The sequence below is a fragment of the Capra hircus genome, chromosome 3, assembly GCF_001704415.2.
Source record: "Capra hircus breed San Clemente chromosome 3, ASM170441v1, whole genome shotgun sequence".
Classification (NCBI taxonomy): Eukaryota; Metazoa; Chordata; class Mammalia; order Artiodactyla; family Bovidae; genus Capra; species Capra hircus.
Genome location: NC_030810.1, coordinates 85,822,282 through 85,844,142, shown reverse-complemented (window position 1 = coordinate 85,844,142; position 21,861 = coordinate 85,822,282). Strand labels below are relative to the sequence as shown.

Here is a 21,861-nt window from a genome sequence, read left to right as displayed (position 1 = left end):
CCAAGAAAATAAAGTCTGACACTGTTTCCAATGTTTCCCCATCTATTTCCCATGAGGTGATGGGACCGGATGCCATGATCTTCGTTTTCTGAATGTTGAGCTTTAAGCCAACTTTTTCACTCTCCTCTTTCACTTTCATCAAAGAGGCTTTTTAGTTCTTCTTCACTTTCTGCCATAACGGTGGTGTCATCTGCATATCTGAGGTGATTGATATTTCTCCTGGCAATCTTGATTCCAGCTTGTGTTTCTTCCGCCCAGCATTTCTCATGATACACTCTGCATATAAGTTAAATAAGCAGGGTGACAATATACAGCCTTGATGTACTCCTTTTCCTATTTGGAAGCAGTCTGTTGTTCCATATCCAGTTCTAACTGTTGCTTCCTGACCTGCATACAGGTTTCTGAAGAGGTAGGTCAGGTGGTCTGGTATCTTTCAGAATTTTCCACAGATTATTGTGATTCACACAGTCAAAGGCTTTGGCATAGTCAATAAAGCAGAAATAGATGTTTTTCTGGAACTCTCTTGCTTTTTCCATGATCCAGCGGATGTTGGCAATTTGATCTCTGGTTTCTGTGCCTTTTCTAAAACCAGCTTGAACATCAGGAAGTTCATGGTTCATGTATTGCTGAAGCCTGGCTTGGAGAATTTTGAGCATTACTTTACTAGCATGTGAGATGAGCACAATTGTGTGGTAGTTTGAGCATTCTTTGGCATTGCCTTTCTTTGGGATTGGAATGAAAACTGACCTTTTCCAGTCCTGTGGCCACTGCTGAGTTTTCCAAATTTGCTGGCAAATTGAGTGCAGCACTTTCACAGCATCATCTTTCAGGATTTGAAATAGCTCCACTGGAATTCCATCACCTCCACTAGCTTTGTTCGTAGTGATGCTTCCTAAGGCCCACTTGACTTCACATTCCAGGATGTCTGGCTCTAGATGAGTGATCACACCATCGTGATTATCCAGGTCATGAAGATCTTTTTTGTACAGTTCTTCTGTGTATTCTTGCCACCTCTTTTTAATATCTTCTGCTTCTGTTAGGTCCATACCATTTCTGTCCTTTATCGAGCCCATCTTTGCATGAAATGTTCCCTTGGTATCTCTAATTTTCTTGAAGAGATCTCTAGTCTTTCCCATTCTGTTGTTTTCCTCTATTTCTTTGCATTCATTCCTGAGGAAGGCTTTCTTATCTCTTCTTGCTGTTCTTTGGAACTCTGCATTCAGATGCTTATATCTTTCCTTTTCTACTTTGCTTTTTGCCTCTCTTCTTTTCACAGCTATTTGTAAGGCCTCCCCAGACAGCCATTTTGCTTTTTTGCATTTCTTTTCCATGGGGATGGTCTTGATCTCTGTCTCCTGTACAATGTCACTAACCTCATTCCATAGTTCATCAGGCACTCTATCTATCAGATCTAGGCCTTGAAATCTATTTCTCACTTCCACTGTCTAATCATAAGGGATTTGATTTAGGTCATACCTGAATGGTCTCGCGATTTTCCCTACTTTCTTCAGTTTAAGTCTGAATTTGGTAATAAGGAGTTCATGATCTGAGCCACAGTCAGCTCCTGGTCTTGTTTTTGTTGACTGTATAGAGCTTCTCCATCTTTGGCTGCAAAGAATATAATCAATCTGATTTCGGTGTTGACCATCTGGTGATGTCCATGTGTAGAGTTTTCTCTTGTGTTGTTGGAAGAGGGTATTTGCTATGACCGGTGCATTTTCTTGGCAAAACTTTATTAGTCTTTGCCCTGCTTCATTCCGCATTCCAAGGCCAAATTTGCCTGTTACTCCAGGTGTTTCTTGACTTCCTACTTTTGCATTCCAGTCCCCTGTAATGAAAAGGACATCTTCTTTGGGTGTTAGTTCTAAAAGCTCTTGTAGGTCTTCATAGAACCGTTCAACTTCAACTTCTTCAGCGTTACTGGTTGGGGCATAGACTTGGATTACTGTGATATTGAATGGTTTGCCTTGGAAATGAAGAGAGATCATTCTGTCATTTTTGAGATTGCATCCAAGTACTGCATTTCAGACTCTTTTGTTGACCATGATGGCTACTCCATTTCTTCTGAGGGATTCCTGCCTGCAGTAGTAGATATAATGGTCATCTGAGTTAAATTCACCCATTCCAGCCCATTTTAGTTTGCCTATTCCTAGAATGTCGACTTTCACCCTTGCCATCTCTTGTTTGACCACTTCCAATTTGTTTTGATTCATGGACCTGACATTCCAGGTTCCTATGCAATATTGCTCTTTACAGCATTGGACCTTGCTTCTATCACCAGTCACATCCACAGCTGGGTATTGTTTTTGCTTTGGCTCTATCCCTTCATTCTTTCTGGAGTTATTTCTCCACTGATCTCCAGTAGCATATTGGGCACCTACTTACCTGGGGAGTTCCTTTTTCATATCCTATAACTTTGCCTTTTCATACTGTTCACGGGGTTCTCAAGGCAAGAATACTGAAGTGGTTTGCCATTCCCTTCTCCAGTGGACCACATTCTGTCAGACCTCTCCACCATGACCCGCCCATCTTGGGTTGCCCCGTGGGCGTGGCTTAGTTTCATTGAGTTAGACAAGGCTGTGGTCCTAGTGTGATTAGATTGACTAGTTTTCTGTGATTATGATTTCAGTGTGTCTGCCCTCTGATGCCCTCTTGGAATACCTACCATCTTACTTGGGTTTCTCTTATCTTGGGTGTGGGGTATCTCTTCATGGCTGCTCCAGCAAAGCGCAGCCGCTGCTCCTTACCTTGGACGAGGGGTATCTCCTCACCGCCGCCCTTCCTGACCTTCAACGTGGGATAGCTCTTCTAGGCCTTCCTGCGCCCGCGCAGCCACTGCTCCTTGGACGTCAGGTCGCTCCTCCCGGGTGCTGCCCCTGGCCTCGGATGTGGGGTAGCTCCTCTCGGCCGCCGCCCCTGGCCTTGGACGCGGGGTAGCTCTTCTTGGCCTTTCCTGCGCTGTCGCAGCCTGGCACTCTCGGCCACTGCCCCTGACCTCGGATATGGGGTAACTCCTCTTAGTGCACTGGTCGCAGCCGCCCACACTGGGTGAAGTAGCTTTAAAACCTCTCCCTCCTTTGGGCTTAATTCTAACCCGTGATACTTAGCCTAAAACGCATATACAACAGGAATGCAGGTATTTGAGAGAACAAAACCTCAACAGTCAAAATATTTGCCCATGGTTTCTGAGTTTCGCTCTCTGGAGCTTACTAGCTGGGATTGAGGGGGTAGCAGCAGTAGGAGAAAGAGAAATAGTTTCTTGTATTGGGCTTCCCTGGTGGCTCAGATGGTAAAGAATCTGCCTGCAGTGCAGGGAACCCTGGTTCGACTCCTGAATTTGGAAGATCCCCTGGAGAGGGGAATGGCTATCCACTCTAGTATCTTTGCCTGGAGAGTTCCCTGGACAGAGGAGTCTGGTGGGCTGTAGTCCATGGGGTCACAAAATTGGATACGTACGTAATAAGGAAAAAAGTTGTCTAAGTGAGACATTTTTTTCTAAAGCATAGGAGTGCAGAGCTTAGCCAACCAAGAGACTGCTGTACCACACACGGACCCCTGTGCAAGCATATGTCCATCTTGCCCTTCCACTGTACTTCATGTGCACCCTGGGGACAAAGATATTTGAGCTTTAGCTACCACTCGGCAGGTTCCAAACCAGTGAAAAAGAAAAGGGAAGGGACAGAGGGCACGTGCCAGCTGTCTGGTAAGGTTTTTTGCACTGCTCCTGATTCTTGGCCAGATGGAAGTCTCATGGCCAGGCCTTACAGCAAGGGATGCTGGGAAGTGGAGCCTTTTATTTTGGGATGCCATGTGCCCATGTGGTAGGCTTCTGCCAAGGAACTAGGGGGACAAGGGACATTGTGGCAACCTGCCAAAGCTGGAATGTCCTGAAACAAGCTGTGGCTAGGCAGACTGGGTACCTGGGAAGGGCTTCCTTGCGGGGGAGGGGGAAGGCTGTAATTCTCAAGCTGAGTTTAGAACGGTTAATAATAAGATGGAAAATGGATTTGGTGGGAGATGGTGAGTAAAAAAAAGGGATTCTGGGAGAGAACAGTATTAATTAGACTGTTCTATCAGATCCCCTCTGTGTACTTAACACTGATTTTACTCCCGGAGGCATGCAATCTAGACTTTGCACCCCTACCCTGCCCAAAGGGCCCTCTGTCCTCACCTTTCTAGGCCTATGCAGCTTTCTAGGGTTTCTTCTCATTTCTCTTCTGTTAGAGCCAAGATCTTCTAGCCAAGACTCCAAAAATCTACTTTGTTCAGGCTTAAATCACCTCCCAGAAGTGTTTAAATGCCCATGACTGCTGTGGGTGATGTTCCCCACAGCTCCCCCACTTCTCTGTGGCTCCTATACTTGCCTTCTTGATTTGTCTTTACCTCCGTATCTTGATACAAGCCTTTATTTGCATGTTGAATTGTTCTAAGTTGGGGGTCAGCAAATATTCCTCTGGGGACAGAGTAACTTTCAGTGTTGCAACGTACAACTGCATGAGTTGACTGGAAAAGTGAACACAATAATTCTACATGTCTTTCTACATGTCTTCCTGAGACCAAATAATTAAATGTCTGACTTAAAGAAAACAGCACTGGCAACCCTACTTGTATCTGTATATGTGATGAGTTGCATGGTACCTTGCCAGGTTCTAAGTGTCTGTGATACCCATGGAGTGTGGGTACCTGCTGAGATGCAGTATAGTCTCCTCCAGGCTCTCCTCTGTTACTCTTGCCTCCTGCTTGCTTTACAGTCATGCCCAAGGGCAGCCCTCAGCTCACTGGAAACCAGCTCCCCAGGGTGCAGTGCTGGAAGGCCTGTGGCTTTTCCTGACTCCCAAGGATAATTTGCTAGGAGGTTTCTGAAAGTGAAAGTGAGGCCCCTCCCTCCACGGGATTCTCCAGGAAAGAGTACTGGAGTGGGTTGCTATTTCCTTCTCCAACCTCTCAGGAGGTTTCTGAGAAGTGACATAATCTTATCTGAAATTTGACAATCATGTCTTGCTCCCTCCCCTCCCGATTTGTGGGCTGCATATTAGTAGGCAGTTTGGTGAAGTGTTTTATATAATTTAAAAATCTTTTCATTGATGGAATTTAAAGTAAACTTCATACAATTTTTTTTTTTTTGGCTATGTTGCATAGCTTGTGGGATCTTGGTTCCCTGACCAGGGATAGAACCTAGGACCTCAGCAGTGAGAGCGCAGAGCTCTAACCACTGGACCACTAGGGCATTTCCTAAACTTATTGACTTTAAACTTTATAAACTTGAAAATTTTTCCTAGTGCCTGCCTTTGGAAACACCGCTGGGAACCTGCTTCCTCTGAAATTCATTGCTTTTCTAAGACAGTCCACTATTCCTTAGAGAAGTCCAGTGGATAAAATATCTTCTGATATCAATTATTTCATATAAATGGTATTATATGTTTTTGATGCAGCTTTATCATTAGTAATACAAAATTCATTTTCATCTATTTTTATCCCATTCTTTTTAATGACTATATATGCTTTTTAATAAAGTGGAAATAGTACTGCAAGTTCATTTTGAAACCTAGACTGCTTATAAAGGTGTAAAGAAGAAATCCCTCAACAGTTTGCGCCCAGCCTTTTCATTTCACTCCCTAGAAAACTATTAAAGGTTTTTTTTTCCCCATTAAATTTAAGTACAAGTAAATTCCAGTTTTGGAAAGACTAGTGGCCTTTTAGTGGGGGCAGGTTTTTTTTCTCCTAGGAAAACCATTTGAATGGGTCACAGTTTTGTAACTGTGAAGGCCTTAAGAATAGCAAACTTTGCTCCCGGAATTCAAGTACACTATATGACAGTGAAAAAGGTTGTTCTGTAGGAGAAAGAGTTTTATTTGCAGATTTGCTTGGGAAGTTACCACTACTGCCACCATCATGGCCCACCCACCAGGTTAGATTGAAATTTATGGTACTCGGTATTAGCTGGAACTTACCGGCCCTTGTTCTGAGTGAAATTTGCCTGTAATTCCTATTTGCATGGTCTGGGCAACTCCAAAACCCCTTTAAGAATTTCTGCACAGCTCACAGCACTCCCTTGTAGTGCAGTTGAGATGTGAAACTGAGCCCCTTCAGTGTCTCAAGACATTCCACACAGCCCCAGTCTCAGCACCCTTCCCTTAGCTTCTCACCTCTTCACCCCTTTCCTTCCTAACCCCCCTGTCTATAGCATACCCAGCAGGTCAGCTCTCTTTAAACTGCTCTCAAGCCTCGGGGGCTCATTTCTGTCAGGAAGTTATTCCAAATGAAAGTAATTTCTTTGATTAGAGTTTGGGTACCAACAAAATCACCTCATTATAGCTGGTACTGTGGAGACAGCCAAGCAGCTGTAGGCTGGAGGCCAGGGATAGTGTCGCCAGCAGTGCCGTGGCGGAGTCTTAGTAGATTATACTTTCATGGAGCATGCAGGTGTTAACTATGGTCAACATGGTTTATTATTGAATGTGGATATCTTTGGGGATATCCAGAAGTAGGGAATATTTAAGAGTAATGGTAAGATCTAGCAAGCCAGCTGGTAGGAGCTGGAAGTCAAGTTTCTACAGTAAATGTTAATTTCACTTCTTTTGCAACTAGTTTTGATGCCACCATTACCCTAAGTTATATACCTGTCTCAACTGTCAATGGCCTCTACCCGTTTGCCTGTTGGGTTCTAAGTTCCTGTTAAACTGTATGTACTCTGTGCCAGCATTGCTCCCTATTCCATTTCATCCTGTAATATATGCTGTGACCAGACCTGAAACTAGTCAAAGTCTGGTCATTCTGTTCTTTCCTGGAAGTGCTGCATTGCTTCCTATTTCCACACCTCATCCCACACTCAGATATTTTGCCTTCATTGAATTGGCTATGTTTTCCCATGCCATGTCTTTGTCTAGCCTTGTCCCTCTGGAATCCCTTTATCATGCTGACCTCCCAGTCTTTTCTAGGAGGAATCATGTCATTGAACTTACTGAATCTTTGGTTAATTCCATACTAAAAACAGTTTTGCCTTGTTTAAGCAGAGTATGCAGTGCTTTAAAATCTTTTAAAACACGTGAAATTTTTAAATTTAGTACTGAGAACATATAAAATATGTTTTTCCTTTGGTCTTAATTCCAAAGAATATAGGAATATAGGAGAAAGAAGAGCCAGACACAGGCTCATGTAAGAGAGGCATTTTTGAACGGAATCACTTAAGTTCAATACCAGAAGGTGGCATACTTTTCCCACTTAAGAGTAAATGTATTCATTTGCTTTGAGGACTCCCTATAAATAAAATGCAAAAAAAATATTTCTAGTTATGGCTATTTTCTTTAGATGTTTGAAGCTTTTGCTATGCATATTCAGGAAAATCACTGCGGAAATGGTTTCAAGATCTATCAGTGGAGTCAGTTTCTTAAGAGAAATGGTTGAAGAGACATCACTTAGCTGAGCTGTAATGCATAGGGATGGGGTCTAAACTAATTCATACTGAATGGTCTTTGCATTTTGTTATTACATGGTCCCTATGGCATAGAGATCACTGATTGATGAGAGTGTCTAAATTTAGGCCTTTTCTATTTATGTTTCCTAAATTTGTGTTACATCTTGTGTAAAGTGGGATGAGTTAGCTCCACCAAAGACTGCATATGATGCAAAGGAAAAGAAAGGTTTCATTCCCTTATATCTGCTGCAACCAGGTATATGCTATGTATGTACAGGAAGGAAAAGGTAAAATAAGGTGAAAGAAGGGGGAGGATGTAAGGAGGAAGGGAGAAAAAACTAGGTGTTGAGGAAAGATGGGGTAAGTCATGAGAAGGCTGGGCCTGGGAACCCCATGCTTGAGACATGGGCAAGAACGTCTGAAGGGACAGGACACAAACAGATTGGAAGAATTAATACTGCTAAAATGACAACACTACCCAAGGCAATCTACAGATCCAGTGCAGTTCCTAGCAAGATACCAAGGACATTGTTCACAGAACTAGAACAAAACTTTAAGAATCTGTATGGAACAAAAAAGACCCAGAATTGCCAAAGCAATGCTGAGGAAAAACAGCAAAGCTGGAGGCTTAACCCTCCCAGAAATCAGGCTGTACTACAAAGCTACAGGATCAAAACAGTGTGGTATTGGCATAAAAACAGATAGACAGATTAATGGAACAGAGTAGAGTGCCCAGTAATAAATCCACACAACTATGCTAAATTAACCTATGACAAAGGAGGTAAGAATATATAATGGAGAAAATCTCTTCAACAAGCGGTGCTGTGAAAGCTGGATAGCTACATGTTATAATCAATGAAATTAGATTAGATATCCCTCACAGCATATACAAAAACTCAAAGTGGTTTAAATACCTAAATTTAGGACATGAGGCCATAAAACTCCTAGAAAAGAACACAGACAAAACATTCTCTGACATACTCATAGGAATGTTTTCTTAGGCCAGTCTACCAAGGCAACAAACATAAAAGCAAAAATAAACAAACGGTACCTAATGAAACTTAAAACTTATTATGCACAGCAAAGAAATCATCAGTAACAAAAAGACAACCTATGGAATGGGAGAAAATATTTGCAAATTATATGACTGACAAGGGGTTAATAGCCAACATATGTAAAGAGCTCATACAACTCAACATAAATAAAAAAGACAACCTGATTAAAAAATGGGTAGAAGATCTGAATATTTTCTAAAGAAGACATACAGATGGCCAAGAGGCACATGAAAAGATGCTCAATGTTGTTAATCATCGGAGAAATACAAATCAAAACCACAATGAGATAACCACCTCACACCAGTCAGAATGGTATCATTAAGAACTCAAATAACAAATGCTGGTGAGGATATGAGAAAAGGGAACTCTTGTACACTATTGGTGGGAATGTAAATTATGTGCAGTCACAGAAAAAATATGGCAGTTTCTCAAAAAATTAAAAACTACTATATGACCCAGCAATTCCACTCTTGGATATATATCTGAAAAGAAAAAACTAATTTGAAAAGATATGAACCCTGATTTTCACAGCAGCATTATTTATAAGATGTGGAGTCAATCTAAGTGCCCATCAACAGATGAATGGATAAAGATGTGGTATAGATACATTCAGTGGAACACTACTCAGCCATAAAAACAAGATTTTGCCATTTGCAACAACATGGATGGACTTGAAGGGTATTAAGTGAAATAAGAGAATGATAAATTCTGTATATTATGAATCTAAAAAACTAGTGAATATAACAAAGAAATTTACAGATATAGAGAACTTATATACACTTACAGAAAACCAACTAGTAGTTACCAGAGGGGAGGGGAAAGAGGGGAGGGGCAAGACAGGGGTAGGAAATTATTGTTTTTTAAGTATTTATTTATTTGGCTGTGCTATATCTCAGCTGCAGCACTGGGGATCCTTGATCCTTGCTGTGGCGTGTGGGATCTTTAGTTGTGGCATGTGGGATCCAGTTTCCTGACCAGGGATCAAACCTGGAACCCCTACTTTGGGAGCTCTGAGTCCCAGCCACTGGACCACCAGGAAAGGAGCCCCCCCCCCCCCCCCCGCCCAGGGGGGTGGTTCAGGATTAAAAATTCCAAATTATTAAGTATAAAATAAGATACAAGGATATATTGTACAACAGAGGGAATATAGCCAATATTTTGTAACTATAAATGTAGTATAAGCTTTAAAAATTGTGAGTCACTATGCTGTACACCTGTAACTTCAAACTGTACATCAACTATATTGAAAGAAAGAGTCTGAGGGGACAGATCAGAGGCTCCTGCCAGGTTCTGCTGTGATCTGGCACAAAGTCACCTGGAATGATCCTGTGTACTGAGGAGGAGGTTTGAGGGTTTCACCTAGAGTGGCCATAGCCCACCCTACTTCTGCCAGCAAGCAAGGTACTTCCTCCTTAACTTATGTAACTTTTCATAATCTGCACCATCCAGGGAAGTCATGACGGTCTGCAGGGATCTGGGTTCAAACTCATAGTGAACCATAGTTCTTCATTAACTTTAAATTGCTGTTATAATTTGATTATCTGCAGAGAGAATGTGTTGACATTGTCCCTCTCTGTGAGGACATTTTAGTCAAAAAGAACAGTCTGTACAAAGTTGTGGTGATCATGAATATCATTTAAAGACATGATTTTAATGTCTAAGAGTGCCACACTTATTGACCATCTTCTGTCTTAACACTAGAATTAAGATGTGTATGTAGATGCCACACAAAGACAAATTTTAGCTTGATCAAACACTTAAGTGCCTACTAAGTGGCATATTCCTAACATTAGCTTTTATGTTCTTCATCATAACTGGAAAGAGTTGGTGGTATTACCTCCATGCTAGATTAGAAAGCAGGTTCTGAGGGGAGTCTGAATTCAAATTCAGGTCTGTCTCATTCCAAAGTCCACGCTCACAGGACTGTAGAGAGGTCTATAAACCTGGTATACTACTTGGTCATAAATAAAGAGAAACCCTAGGGAGAAGTTATACACTGGTCCTTTCCCTTTGGTTTTCTTTTGTTGGCAAGAATCTGGTAGATTTCCGACAGAATCTTAGCTGAAATTTTAAAGGATAAACAACATTCTAAACTTTAAGATATGATTTTTATTGAACATGTGTAAGATTCACCTTTACATTACTCAAATATTTTACAATAAAAAATTAGTTTTGGTAAAAAAAAAAGGAAAACATTTCCTGGATTAATAGTTGGACAATTAACAAAAAATATAAATATGAAGGTCATTTTCCATGTATTAGAGATTAGAATACTAATGGAATCACTTCAATAAAATTTTACTCATAAGCATTTACATGATTACCCACAACTCTATCAACTTCCAGAGGACCAAGTAAATGTATAAGAGGAAGGTGATCCCCAAAATAAGACATATCTCCAAAAGAACCAAACTGAATATACCCTAAATGTCTTCCTGTACATGAGATTTGGTCAGTGAGTATCAGTAAGAGAATTCTTTGTTATATACATAGGATGAACATAAACACTTGTGAATGTGGAGTTTATTGTCCACATAAATTAAAAATGTTGCACATTTTGTCACATGGAGAGTAGTTAGAGATCACCCACATGACCATTTAAAATATACTGTGTATATATATTATATTCTAAAGAGTCATATATAAGGGAATAAGGCCTTTAAATCCAAAGCAGTCTTAAAACAGGTTAATATAGGCCTGTTTGATCCTTTGTATTTTTAGACTTCATATTCTTTAACATCTCAGCTATTAAGACTATGTACAGTACCTAAGCCAACATATGAGTAATGGCATAACCCAATTTCAACTATAGTATAGGTTATATTAACATGACGTACCATCCAGGAGAACTGACCAAGCATAATTTCTGAACTGTCCCAGTTAAAGATCTGTTAAAATGCAATCCTGTCATATGAGCCTAGTCTCTTTCAGAACATTATCATATGTAATGGAAGCGTAACATTTCAGAGAACTTCAATGAAGTATTTAATAATACTATTAGCATGAACTTGCAAGTAGTCTGTTAGCATGGAAATCTTAAAATTCTAAAAATACTTCTGGATGTTTTAATATATCAAAACTCATTGACAACTGAATCTGATTTGACTGGAAGCTAGAAGATTATTTTTCCTTCTAGCAACAAATGGGCTAAGTGGTAGACACCTGTGGCTCATGGTTTCTATTTAAAAAACAAAAAGCACATACAGAAGAATCTAGTTTGGAGAGCATTACTCTGATAGAATTTTGCTGGAATGGGTTGGTGGACTTGAGGATTCTTGGTCAAGACTTTCTCAGATTCTAAGTAACCAATCTCAATCAGTTGTCTGTATACAGAAGCCTTCACCACCACCATTGCTAAGGGGAGTCGACAGTCAGTGTGTAAATTAATGGCCCAGGGCCTCCTCTGCCCTTAGCGACCCTTCACATTCTCTCTAATCTTGGTCACCAGCACAAGTCACAGGAAGTGCCTCCCCACCAAGGTATTTAAGACACTTCATTATCTATCTGATCAGAAATACTTAGGTTTAAAAGATCATGAATCCTTTTTACGAGGGAAGATTAGAAAAAAAAATGTTATACATCTGCAAATTCTCCAAGACTAGGTGATATAAATATTAGATTTTAATATTAAAAAATAAAATTTGTAATATTTAAGTTAAAAATTTATTAACAGTAGGTTTTCAAATTTATTTTCTAAACTCAAAATGGAAACAAAAGTGGACTTGGTATTTAATAAGCAGGTTTTTTTGAATAGCTACATGGTTAAGATACTAATAGTACAATAGTTCAAGAAAAACTAGAAAGTAAGACACACAGGTCCTTCGACAAATATTTTCGAGGAATCTAAAGAAATCCAGTTGCAAAGTATGCTGACAAAACACAAAATAGAATAAAATAAATCCAGACTTTCACTGACTACAGAGGACACTTATCTTTTTTCTTCCTAATGTTTCTACTTATTAAAATATTGGTTATATTTACTACTACATTAATCAAGATATATCTGGTGACTGCTCAATCAAAGGCACGATTTTCAAAATCTCTCCACATTTTGTTTTTTAAAAATAATTCTCTATCATCTTAACTACCAAGAGCCAGTCTTGTATTGGGCCAAGGGCAGTCAAAGATGAGTAAGATGGGGGCAGTGTCCTAACCATGGCATCACTTACGTATCTGAAGAACATCCTCATGGAACCTAACTTACAATCTAGTTTTTATAATCACTTTTAAAACTGCAAAATCATCTGTAGAGATGCCAATAAAAAATATAGAACTAATACTTTGAAAATAGAAAAATACGTTTTTAAGACATCATACTAAATATCTCTCTAAACAATATCTTCACATCTCTCTTAAAAACTTTGATTTTCTTTTTCCCATAATATATAATGAATGGATCAATTCACCTGTTTATTCATAGACAGCAAGTCTTTGCCACTTAAGGTAGCATTTTCCTTGGTTAGACTAAAATGTTCAGGTCAATGTTTTTCTTCAAAACAAATCTTAACAAGAAAGTTTAACTAATAAGTCAGAAAATTCTATCTTTCAACATTCAAAATATCCCCAAATAGGGTGTTATCTCTTTAAAAAAATCAGCATCTATTTATAAAAGTAGTACTGAATTAATTTGGAATACCCAATCATTGAAATATTTAAAAAAAAAACCCTAACATGAATTATTCAAAAACTTTCAAACCTTTAAATTTGGATACTAAAATAAATTTTCTTTAAAAATAATATTTTTTCCCTTATTTTGCCAACATGGAAATACTAGACCAAAGTAACTCTAACACACTATATTTCTTGGACCTGGTTTTGAAAGTTAAAGACTGGGAATTACTGGTTCCATAGGAGCAACATTCTTTTCAGTGACTAATTGAGTCCAAGAAAACTGAGATCTTTCCACACAGAAACTGTCACGTAAGACCAGAAAAACTCTTGAGGTTTATCTGCTGTGCTATTTAACTGGATCCAGATCAGATATTCTTACTTTAAAAGCTCTACTTGATGTATGTTGTATTCTATTCTTGCCTCAAAATAACTAATTTCTGATGCAGCTAAGAAGAAAACTGAAAACAACGGGTCCATGTCCGTAAGGTCAAGCGTCTCTCCCTTGTTCTTTATCCATTACCTCCTTGGAATAATTTTCCGTTTCATGTAAGCTTGACTCTTCAGAGAAAAGGCAGTTTTGTTTCTGACCGCACCTCAATTTTCCTCCTGTTGTTCTAAAATTTGACTCCTAAACCCAGCAGATATTATGGTTAGTTAACAGGGCTCTTACGTTAGGGCATCTTAAGGAAGCTTAACATACTGAATCTTATACTTCTCTTAGTCTTTCATATAGCACTAATGGAAATTCTGCAGCCCATCTAATATTACCAAGTAATAACACGTACTGCATAATAATAGCATTATACTCATTCACGTATCTCAGACTTATAACACACACTTGTTTTTCAGTTTATGACTGATTCGTTTAGAATTAAGCATTTTACATATTTAAACTGTAGTAGAACACCTTCCCAAAGCACAAGCACCCACATTTTATATCAATTATTGCATCAAGAAGAGTGACTGAATTTAGTACAATACTGTAAGGAGTATATTATACCTTCCCAGGAATTATATCTATTCTTGGCAGAATTTATAGTTTAAATTATTTTCACTTCTTGTCTCGCAAACACAAAATTTAAAAGCTAGAGCCGAATCAGTTGAACATGTCTATCACAGGTTTGACACTTAAACACTAAAACTATACTCAGATGTACAGTGTTTTTTTCCCATTGGATGTTTTTACAGAAAAAGCAGGCTTTTCATTATTATGTGCACTGACCACAGAGGCCATGTCCCTATAAGCACACGTGGCACACTGCTCTGGTACTGCCATTCCGATGTTCCCTCTTGGTAGGTGAGAAAGGAGAGTGGTGGGCACCTTCAGAGAAGAAATCAGTGTTGACTTCCCTCTTGATAGATGAACATGCTTCATTTTTTAATAGGTTCATTTGCTCTAAGTGCTTGGATAAAGTGCTTTAATAGCTCAACTGCCCACATCTTAAACCCACAGGGAAGCGTCAGTTCACCAGCTTGACTTCTAGCGTTTGATCACAACTTGTTCATAAGCTCCAGACCCCACCCTAAAAATAGGGAAAAGACAAAACAAAACTTCAAACTTGTGAACTGCAGTGTTTGAGACTGTTCCGGTTAACCTTGTCCCCAAAGAGACAGTGCATTAGACATTTTCTGCTTGATTTGATATCCACAAGGCTTATAGGTATCACAGAGAGAAAGTACTTTTAAGTCTTACATGTTTATTAACTGCTGCACTGGGATTAGTCTGGTTCCTGATCACCTCATACTTATGTTTCCAAATTCTTACTGTGTCAACATACTGTGGCAAACATGTTTATATATAAATCTGAAATGTATTGGCTCTGGTGGTTCAGGTCTTGCACTGAGTTAACAGATGACAGTTTCTAGTAGCATTAGTAGTGTGGTGGTGTCTTTACATATTTAACTTGGAAGTGCAAAATTTATTTTAGTTAAATGCAAATGTCTTTGTAAGTGGTCCATATTGTAAATTATATCTATGTAAATGCAGATTAAAAGGGAAAATGATCTTGAGGAGGCATTTATTTCTTTACAAGCTTGGTTTGTCAGCCTACTGGTTGTCTCCCACATCTACCCTCCCCCTTTCCATGGTTTTAGCTAGGTACAGGTTGCTTGGCTTGAGAGCACATTTCCTAAACTCTTTTGTCTGTAAGTGTAGCCTTGTGACCAAGTTTCCCCCAGGGAACATGAATGGAGACATGCCAACTTCTTCCTCCCTTACTTAAAGGGAAATTGCTTGCGCCTTGGACGAGTAGCAACTTTGACAACACAGGTTAAGGAGAATGGTAAAGGACAAAACAGAGGTTACCTGCATCAATGAATCACTTCGGGGCAAATTTGTCCCTCCAGGCTGGCCATTTTATTTTGGAGTCTCTTTATTACAGCAGCTTAGCCTTTGCCCTAATATGCCAGGTACTATCTGACCTCTATTAATGAAATATGGAGAATACTAAAAGACTTAAAATTTGCAAGCTTTGTGAATAAAAGTATTTAGAAATAAAAGGCCTCATCAACAGATTTTTTTTTTTTTTGCGTTTTTTTTTTTTTTGCTATTTTTGATGCACCTGGTGCCTTGGCCTTATGTTACAATGGAATAAACATGCATGGTCCTTCTATTGTTTCTTGGTCTAGGATAAGGTTTGTGTGTGTGTGTGTGCTGAAGGAAAGCACAGCATTTATCACAAGGTACCAAGCAAGGAGTCCAGGGCAGGTAATACTTAAAACACCCAAACTAAGAATTCCCTGATGGTCCAGTGGTTAGGGTTGGACTTCCCAGGTTGCGCAGTTGGTAAAGAACCTGCTGCCAATGCAGGAGATGCAAGTTTGACCCCTGGGTCTGGAAGATCCCCTGGAGAAGGGAATGGCTACCCACTCCAGTGTTCTTGCCTGGAGAATCCCATGGACAGAGGAGCCTGGCGGGCTACAGTCCACAGGGTCACAAAGAGTCAGAAAGTCAGAAAGTGTCAGAGTTGTGACCACACACACTCACTCCAGTGGTCAGGACTCTGCTGATGGCATGGGTACAATTTCAGTCCCTGTTGGGGAGCTAAGATCCCACAAGCTGTGGGGTGCAGCAAAACACACACACACACACAAACAAAAAACTCACCCAAACTCCCCTACTAAAGGTTTTCTGTAGCACTGTAAACAGTGTCTTTTTGTTGGCACTGGATTTATTTTTGGATGAGCATCTTTCTACCCCTTCCATGATCCCTCCTGAATAAGTATGAGGGAAGCGAAAGTGGAGTTGCATGGACGGAGGGTATCACTGCTCAAAGTTAACACCAGGCTCCAGTCTCGTCACTGGTCAAGATAACAGGGGCTACTACCTGACATTTCACTCTGAGGATGCCAGAGATCAGTAAGACCAGAAGTAACTACCATGACTGGTCTCTGCCCTTAATGGAATTTTAAGAGGAAATTTTAAAATTATAAAAAATGGAAGTAGTAGTAACCACTAGTAATTGTGGTTACTAGTCCACTATGGGCTGAACTGGAGTTCTCAGTTGCTTGCTCAGGGACTTCTCTTCTAATGGATTCATTCTAAAGAAGAAATAGGAACATATTCAACAGAACAGTGGTGAACACTCTTTCATGTCTGCAGATAATCAGAATTTTAAGGAACCCTGGTAAGCACCACTACACAGTGGCTTTCAGATGTCCTAAAATGGTTCTGTTTCTTGAAGTGATGGAATAATAGGAACCAGAAAACTGGATAGAATATATGAAACAACAGTTTTCACACACTGGACAACAGGCAGCATGGGACTGGTCCTGAGATAAGGGAAAGAAAGCAAGCAAGCCAGACAAGCTGCCGCAGCATGCTGCCTGAAGCCATTTCCTTTTGGATCCTCCAAGCCTACAGTGCCGGGAGGGAGAACCCAATACAGTGAGGTGGTCTCTTAGAGTGGAGGAATCACGCCAGAGCTCAGGGATGCCACAAGCTAGAATGTGTAAGTCCAGAGTATCAGAAGAAGTGGAGAAAAATAATGGCTGGAGTGCTTCCAATTTTGAAGAAAACTGTAAACCCACAGATTCAAGAGGCTCAATGAACCCTAAGCAGAATAAATGCAAAGAAAAACACACCAAGGCACATCACAACCAAATGCTAAAAACCAGTGATAAAGAGAAAAGTGTAAAAGCACTCAGAGATGAGCGATAAATCACAGAGGAATGAAATCAGACTACTTGACAGAAATTAAATGTCCTAAGGGCAAGCAAGGAGGTGCATGCAGGGCTCTGTAAGCAGCTCTGAGCCAGCCCGGCTGTATTCGCTAGACTTATAAAGGATTACTGCAGACAGTCCTCCCCAAGTCTCTATCACTTGTTGCTCTGTTCTCTTCAATCTCACAGGTTCCCTGTTGGAACTTCGGTTCACTTGTGCCTCTTCTGTGCCCTAGGTAAATGATCGTGGTTTTATCCTGTGCTACTAGTTTATCTTACATAATATATCTAACACTAACACATTAGTGTCTCTGATGAATACCCACTATTTATGGACAGACCTATGTGTGCAAGTACTTGCTGGACAGTAAGTAGATTAACTACCATAGTAACTGTGAAAGACAGACCTTTAATTAGTAGGAGACGACAGAGGATGAGATGGTTGGATGGCATCCTCAACTCAATGGACATGAGTTTGAGCAACCTCCGGGAGTTGGTGATGGACAGGGAAGCCTGACGTGGGAGTCACAAAGAGTCGGACATGACTGAGCAACTGAACTGAACTGATTGAGTACTAAAGTGCTTACTGCGTGCCAGATTTTGTCCTAAGCATTACCGTGTCTTATATCATTTAAACAGTATAACTTTTATGAAGTTGGTTGTATTATCATCACTATTTTAGATGTGAGGACACTGAGGCAGAGAGAAGTGAAGTAAGTTACCAAAGACACACAGCTCATAAATGGTGGAGCTTGGGACTAAACCCAACCCAGGAAGCCCATGTGTGTTGGGCTGTGTGTGTTATTCTTCCAGGGATGCAGCTGTCTTCTTGGTAGCAAGTGAGAGATGCAATATGTCAAGATCACTACGGCTATGCTGGGCAATCATGGCTAAGCCAGGACAGTGGCACTAGTGGTGAAGAGTTTGCCTGCCAATGCAGGAAAACATAGAGATGCGGGTTCGATCCCTGGGTCGGGAAGATTTCCTGTAGTAGGAAGTGGCAACTACTCCAGTATTCTTGCGTGGAGAATCCCCATGGACAGAAGAGCCTAGCAGGCTACAGTCCATGGGGCTGCAAAGAGTCGGACACGACAGAAGTGACTGAGCATGCACAGGAACAGAACCCATATCTGACTCTGGCTCATTCTCCTTTCACCATGACACACTGTCCCTGATGTTCTCCAGCATGTAATATGAATCTACGTCAACCCCAATGGTCCCTTTAGGCTTTCGGTGATAATATTCTAGCATTCTCTTTATATTTGGTTTTAACGAATTAAAAGCATTCTTTAAATTAAAGAATTAAAAGCTAAATTCTTTCTCAACTAGAAATTAATCTTTTCTCTGTGTAACAACACAAATAGCTAGCATATATTGAGAGCTTTCTATGTGCCAGGTACTGTGTTAAACAACTTTACATCAATGATCTAACCCTCAAAAAAGCCTGTGAGTTAGGTAACTTATTTATCATCCCCATTTTACAGGGGAGGAAACTGAGGCTTACAGGGAGGTTATTAACACTGTAAAATCAATAGTGGCCCCTGGGCAGTCTAATGAGACAGCTTATGCTTCTGAGCATTTATTATTCTGGGTCCTTTTGGTTGCAACTGTGTCTTCTGCTGCTCCTCCTAAATAATACAGGGAAGCCTTAGTGAATATAATCTAAAATACTAATAGCTAGGGCTTAATGAGTATAATCATGCCATTTATATTTTAAAACAACTCCAAGAAGTGGGCATATGGCCGCATTTTTCAAGAGCGAAGTTCAATTGAAGTTAAATGGTTTACTCCGAAAGTGGCTGGTTAGGATGTGAACTTGTCACTTTAATTCAGAAATACATTTTTCTCTACCATACATGTATCACTGTCCTTATAAATTTTATTCTTCTGCCTGTTCCCGACTACTAGACTCTGCTTGCTCCAATCTACCTTCAAAATCATGGCCAGTTACTTTTCTAAAATGCCAATCTGCCAGTTCTCTGTTGAAGAATGACCAGTGGATCCCCAGTGTATACAAGAAGCTTAAACATTCTGTTATGGCAACAGAGGCCCTTTATAACCTGTCTTCAAGACACTTCCCAGCCTCATGTCTCAACTCCATTTCACATGCCCCACCTCCTCAGAAAAACCTGTTTACTGGCAATTCTTTACATAGGTTATATTAATCATGAGCCAGTAAGGTAAAATGATTAAGTACAATGAATGGACTTTAGACTCAAAAGAGACATGGATGAGTCCTGGTTTTACCACTTATTAGCTTTAAGGCTTTCTTTGGATAAATTACCTTAAGCTCTTTTTATCTTTTTTTCCCTCTTTTAAAAAACTAATAATGGTATTTTTTTGAGCATTGAAAGAGGTAAGACTTGAATGAAATATATATATGGTGCTCAGCACATAACTAGTAAATGCTCAGTAAGTACCACCTATAATTATTATATATTCACTACTGTATAGTTATATATTATAATTATTATGCCTGTAAGTCCTTTCTGTTTGTTCCTACCACCAGGAATATTTGTTTTCCACATACTCCCGGGTGACTGCTCACTTATTTTATTCTCCCAATACTCTACCAGTTCTCTACTAATACATTCTAAAAACACATCTAAGGAAATCAACAAATAAACTTACAAAATACAAATTGTATTTTATACATACTCAGGATAAGGAAACATACTCCGGATATGGAAAACTAAGCTACACTAAGAGCTGTAATTTTTCTCATGGAACTATTAACACTTTGCTTTCTAGACTCAATCTGATACAAACTTTGTAACTTTCATCTTCCACTCATGAGCATTTAAAAGAAAAAGTCATTCTACTCTTGAGTAAGATACGCTTTGGTCTACATACCTGTTTGGAAGATGTCGACTACCGAAGGTTGTTCTTCCTCCAGGACCCACAAATAACCTCAGTCCTTCTTCTGCAAGACACATTGACAATATTTGTTATACATATGGTTATTAGATTACTGTCAAATAATATTCATATTACAATAAATTAACATTTTACATTTCAGTTTTGTTAAAGAAATAAAAACTTAAAACAAGAGCTACACACATGTTTTAAAACAGGCAGTTTAAAAGAAATCCTAATAGTTACTTCTCATTAACTTTCTGTAAGCTATTTTTCTTAGGGCTGAGTAAAGAAGACAGCTGTTCCTACAAATTTCCTCAAGTGGGGTTTAATTATTTCTCTTCATAACCAGTTACATAATGAAACTAAGTCCATTGTTAACTGCTCTCTAGTCACACCAGCATGAATAATTATACTTTTCCAATCGGTGGCATGTAAATTTTCAGCTTCAGTGAAAATGCTAAGAAGGGAATGAGGGACTACCACCCAACCTCCCAAACTGCAGCAGTGACCTGAGGTACTCATGCCCCGTTACGACAAAGCAGATGAACATATCTATTATAAAGTGGACATTGATGCATAGCTAAAAAGTACGATAGAAGCTTCCTTAAAAATTGACATTTTTAAAGTTAATTCTTTCCCAAATTTAATGTCCATTAGCAAATAAACTATAAAGTGGTTGTTTAGTCACAAAGTTGTGTCTGACTCTTTGCGACTCCCCCATGGACTAGAGCCTGCCACGCTCCTCTGTCCACGGGATTTCCCAGGCAAGAACACTGGAGTGGGTTGCCGTTTTCCCCTTCAGAGGATCTTCCTGACCCAAGGAATGAACTTATATCTTCTACTTGGCAGGTGGATTCTTTATCACTGAGCCACCCAGGAGGCCCAAGGTATACAGTTATCTTCAGATTTTCAATGGGTGTGAAGTTTATTTTATAGATATGCAACACTCAGTATCGTGATGAACGGCCTATTCACTACTGACCACATGGATTATTCAAACCTGGATCACATATATCTATATATGCGTGTTAAATCGCCTCAGTCATGTCTGACTCTTTGCGACCCTATGGGCCATAGGCCTGCCAGGCTCCTCTGTCCATGGGATTTTTCCAGGTGAGAATACTGGAGTGGACTGCCATGCCCTCCTCCAGGGGATCTTCCCAACCAACCCAGGAACTGAACCCACATCTCTTGCATCTCCTGCACTGGCAAGCAGGTTCTTTACCACTGGTGCCACCCGGGAAGTCCATATTTCCATATGCTTAATGGCTATCTACACACCTTCTGCACTGGAATCTAGGCTGAAGTCTTGACTCTGTAATATTTTCTCCACAATATCATCTGCATCCACTCTGGTATCATCAACTCGCTTCAGCTGAGATTCTACAGAGTCTTGCTTCACTGGGCATCTTTGAAAATAATTTAAAAAAAAATTCCTCTCTTTAGTAGGTCATTAAAATGAAGTTGTCCCCTCCCCCCCATTTAAAATGAGTCCAAAATGATACCTGTTGAGTATTTCTAAAGCTGTATCTTCTTTATCTGCTGTATCAAGACTTGGTTCAGCTGTCTTTTGCTCAACTTCATCACACGGCTCTAGAATACTTTCAATTCCTGTTGATGTACTTCCCACTGAGGTATTTCTTCTGTGGCAGAGCTCAGAGAAACTAGATGACCGGGAGTGGCAGGAGCTATACCCTATCAGAGAAAATCATTCTGGTTGTTAACACTAGTATCAAATACACTACAAGCAAACATGCCTCC

General features: G+C 39.9%; 1 protein-coding gene across 1 annotated transcript in view; it reads right to left on the bottom strand.

The window, feature by feature from the left end:
* FAM102B (family with sequence similarity 102 member B) overlaps positions 14,482-21,861 on the bottom strand; it is a 72,653-nt gene continuing 65,273 nt past the window's right edge. Inside the window, exons 8-11 of the mRNA XM_018045842.1 lie at positions 21,606-21,795; positions 21,382-21,509; positions 20,095-20,164; positions 14,482-14,603 (exon numbers count right to left, since the gene is read on the bottom strand). Coding sequence (XP_017901331.1) covers positions 14,561-14,603; positions 20,095-20,164; positions 21,382-21,509; positions 21,606-21,795 — 431 coding nt within the window. The 3' untranslated portion in view covers positions 14,482-14,560. The remainder of the gene's footprint in view (positions 14,604-20,094; positions 20,165-21,381; positions 21,510-21,605; positions 21,796-21,861) is intronic.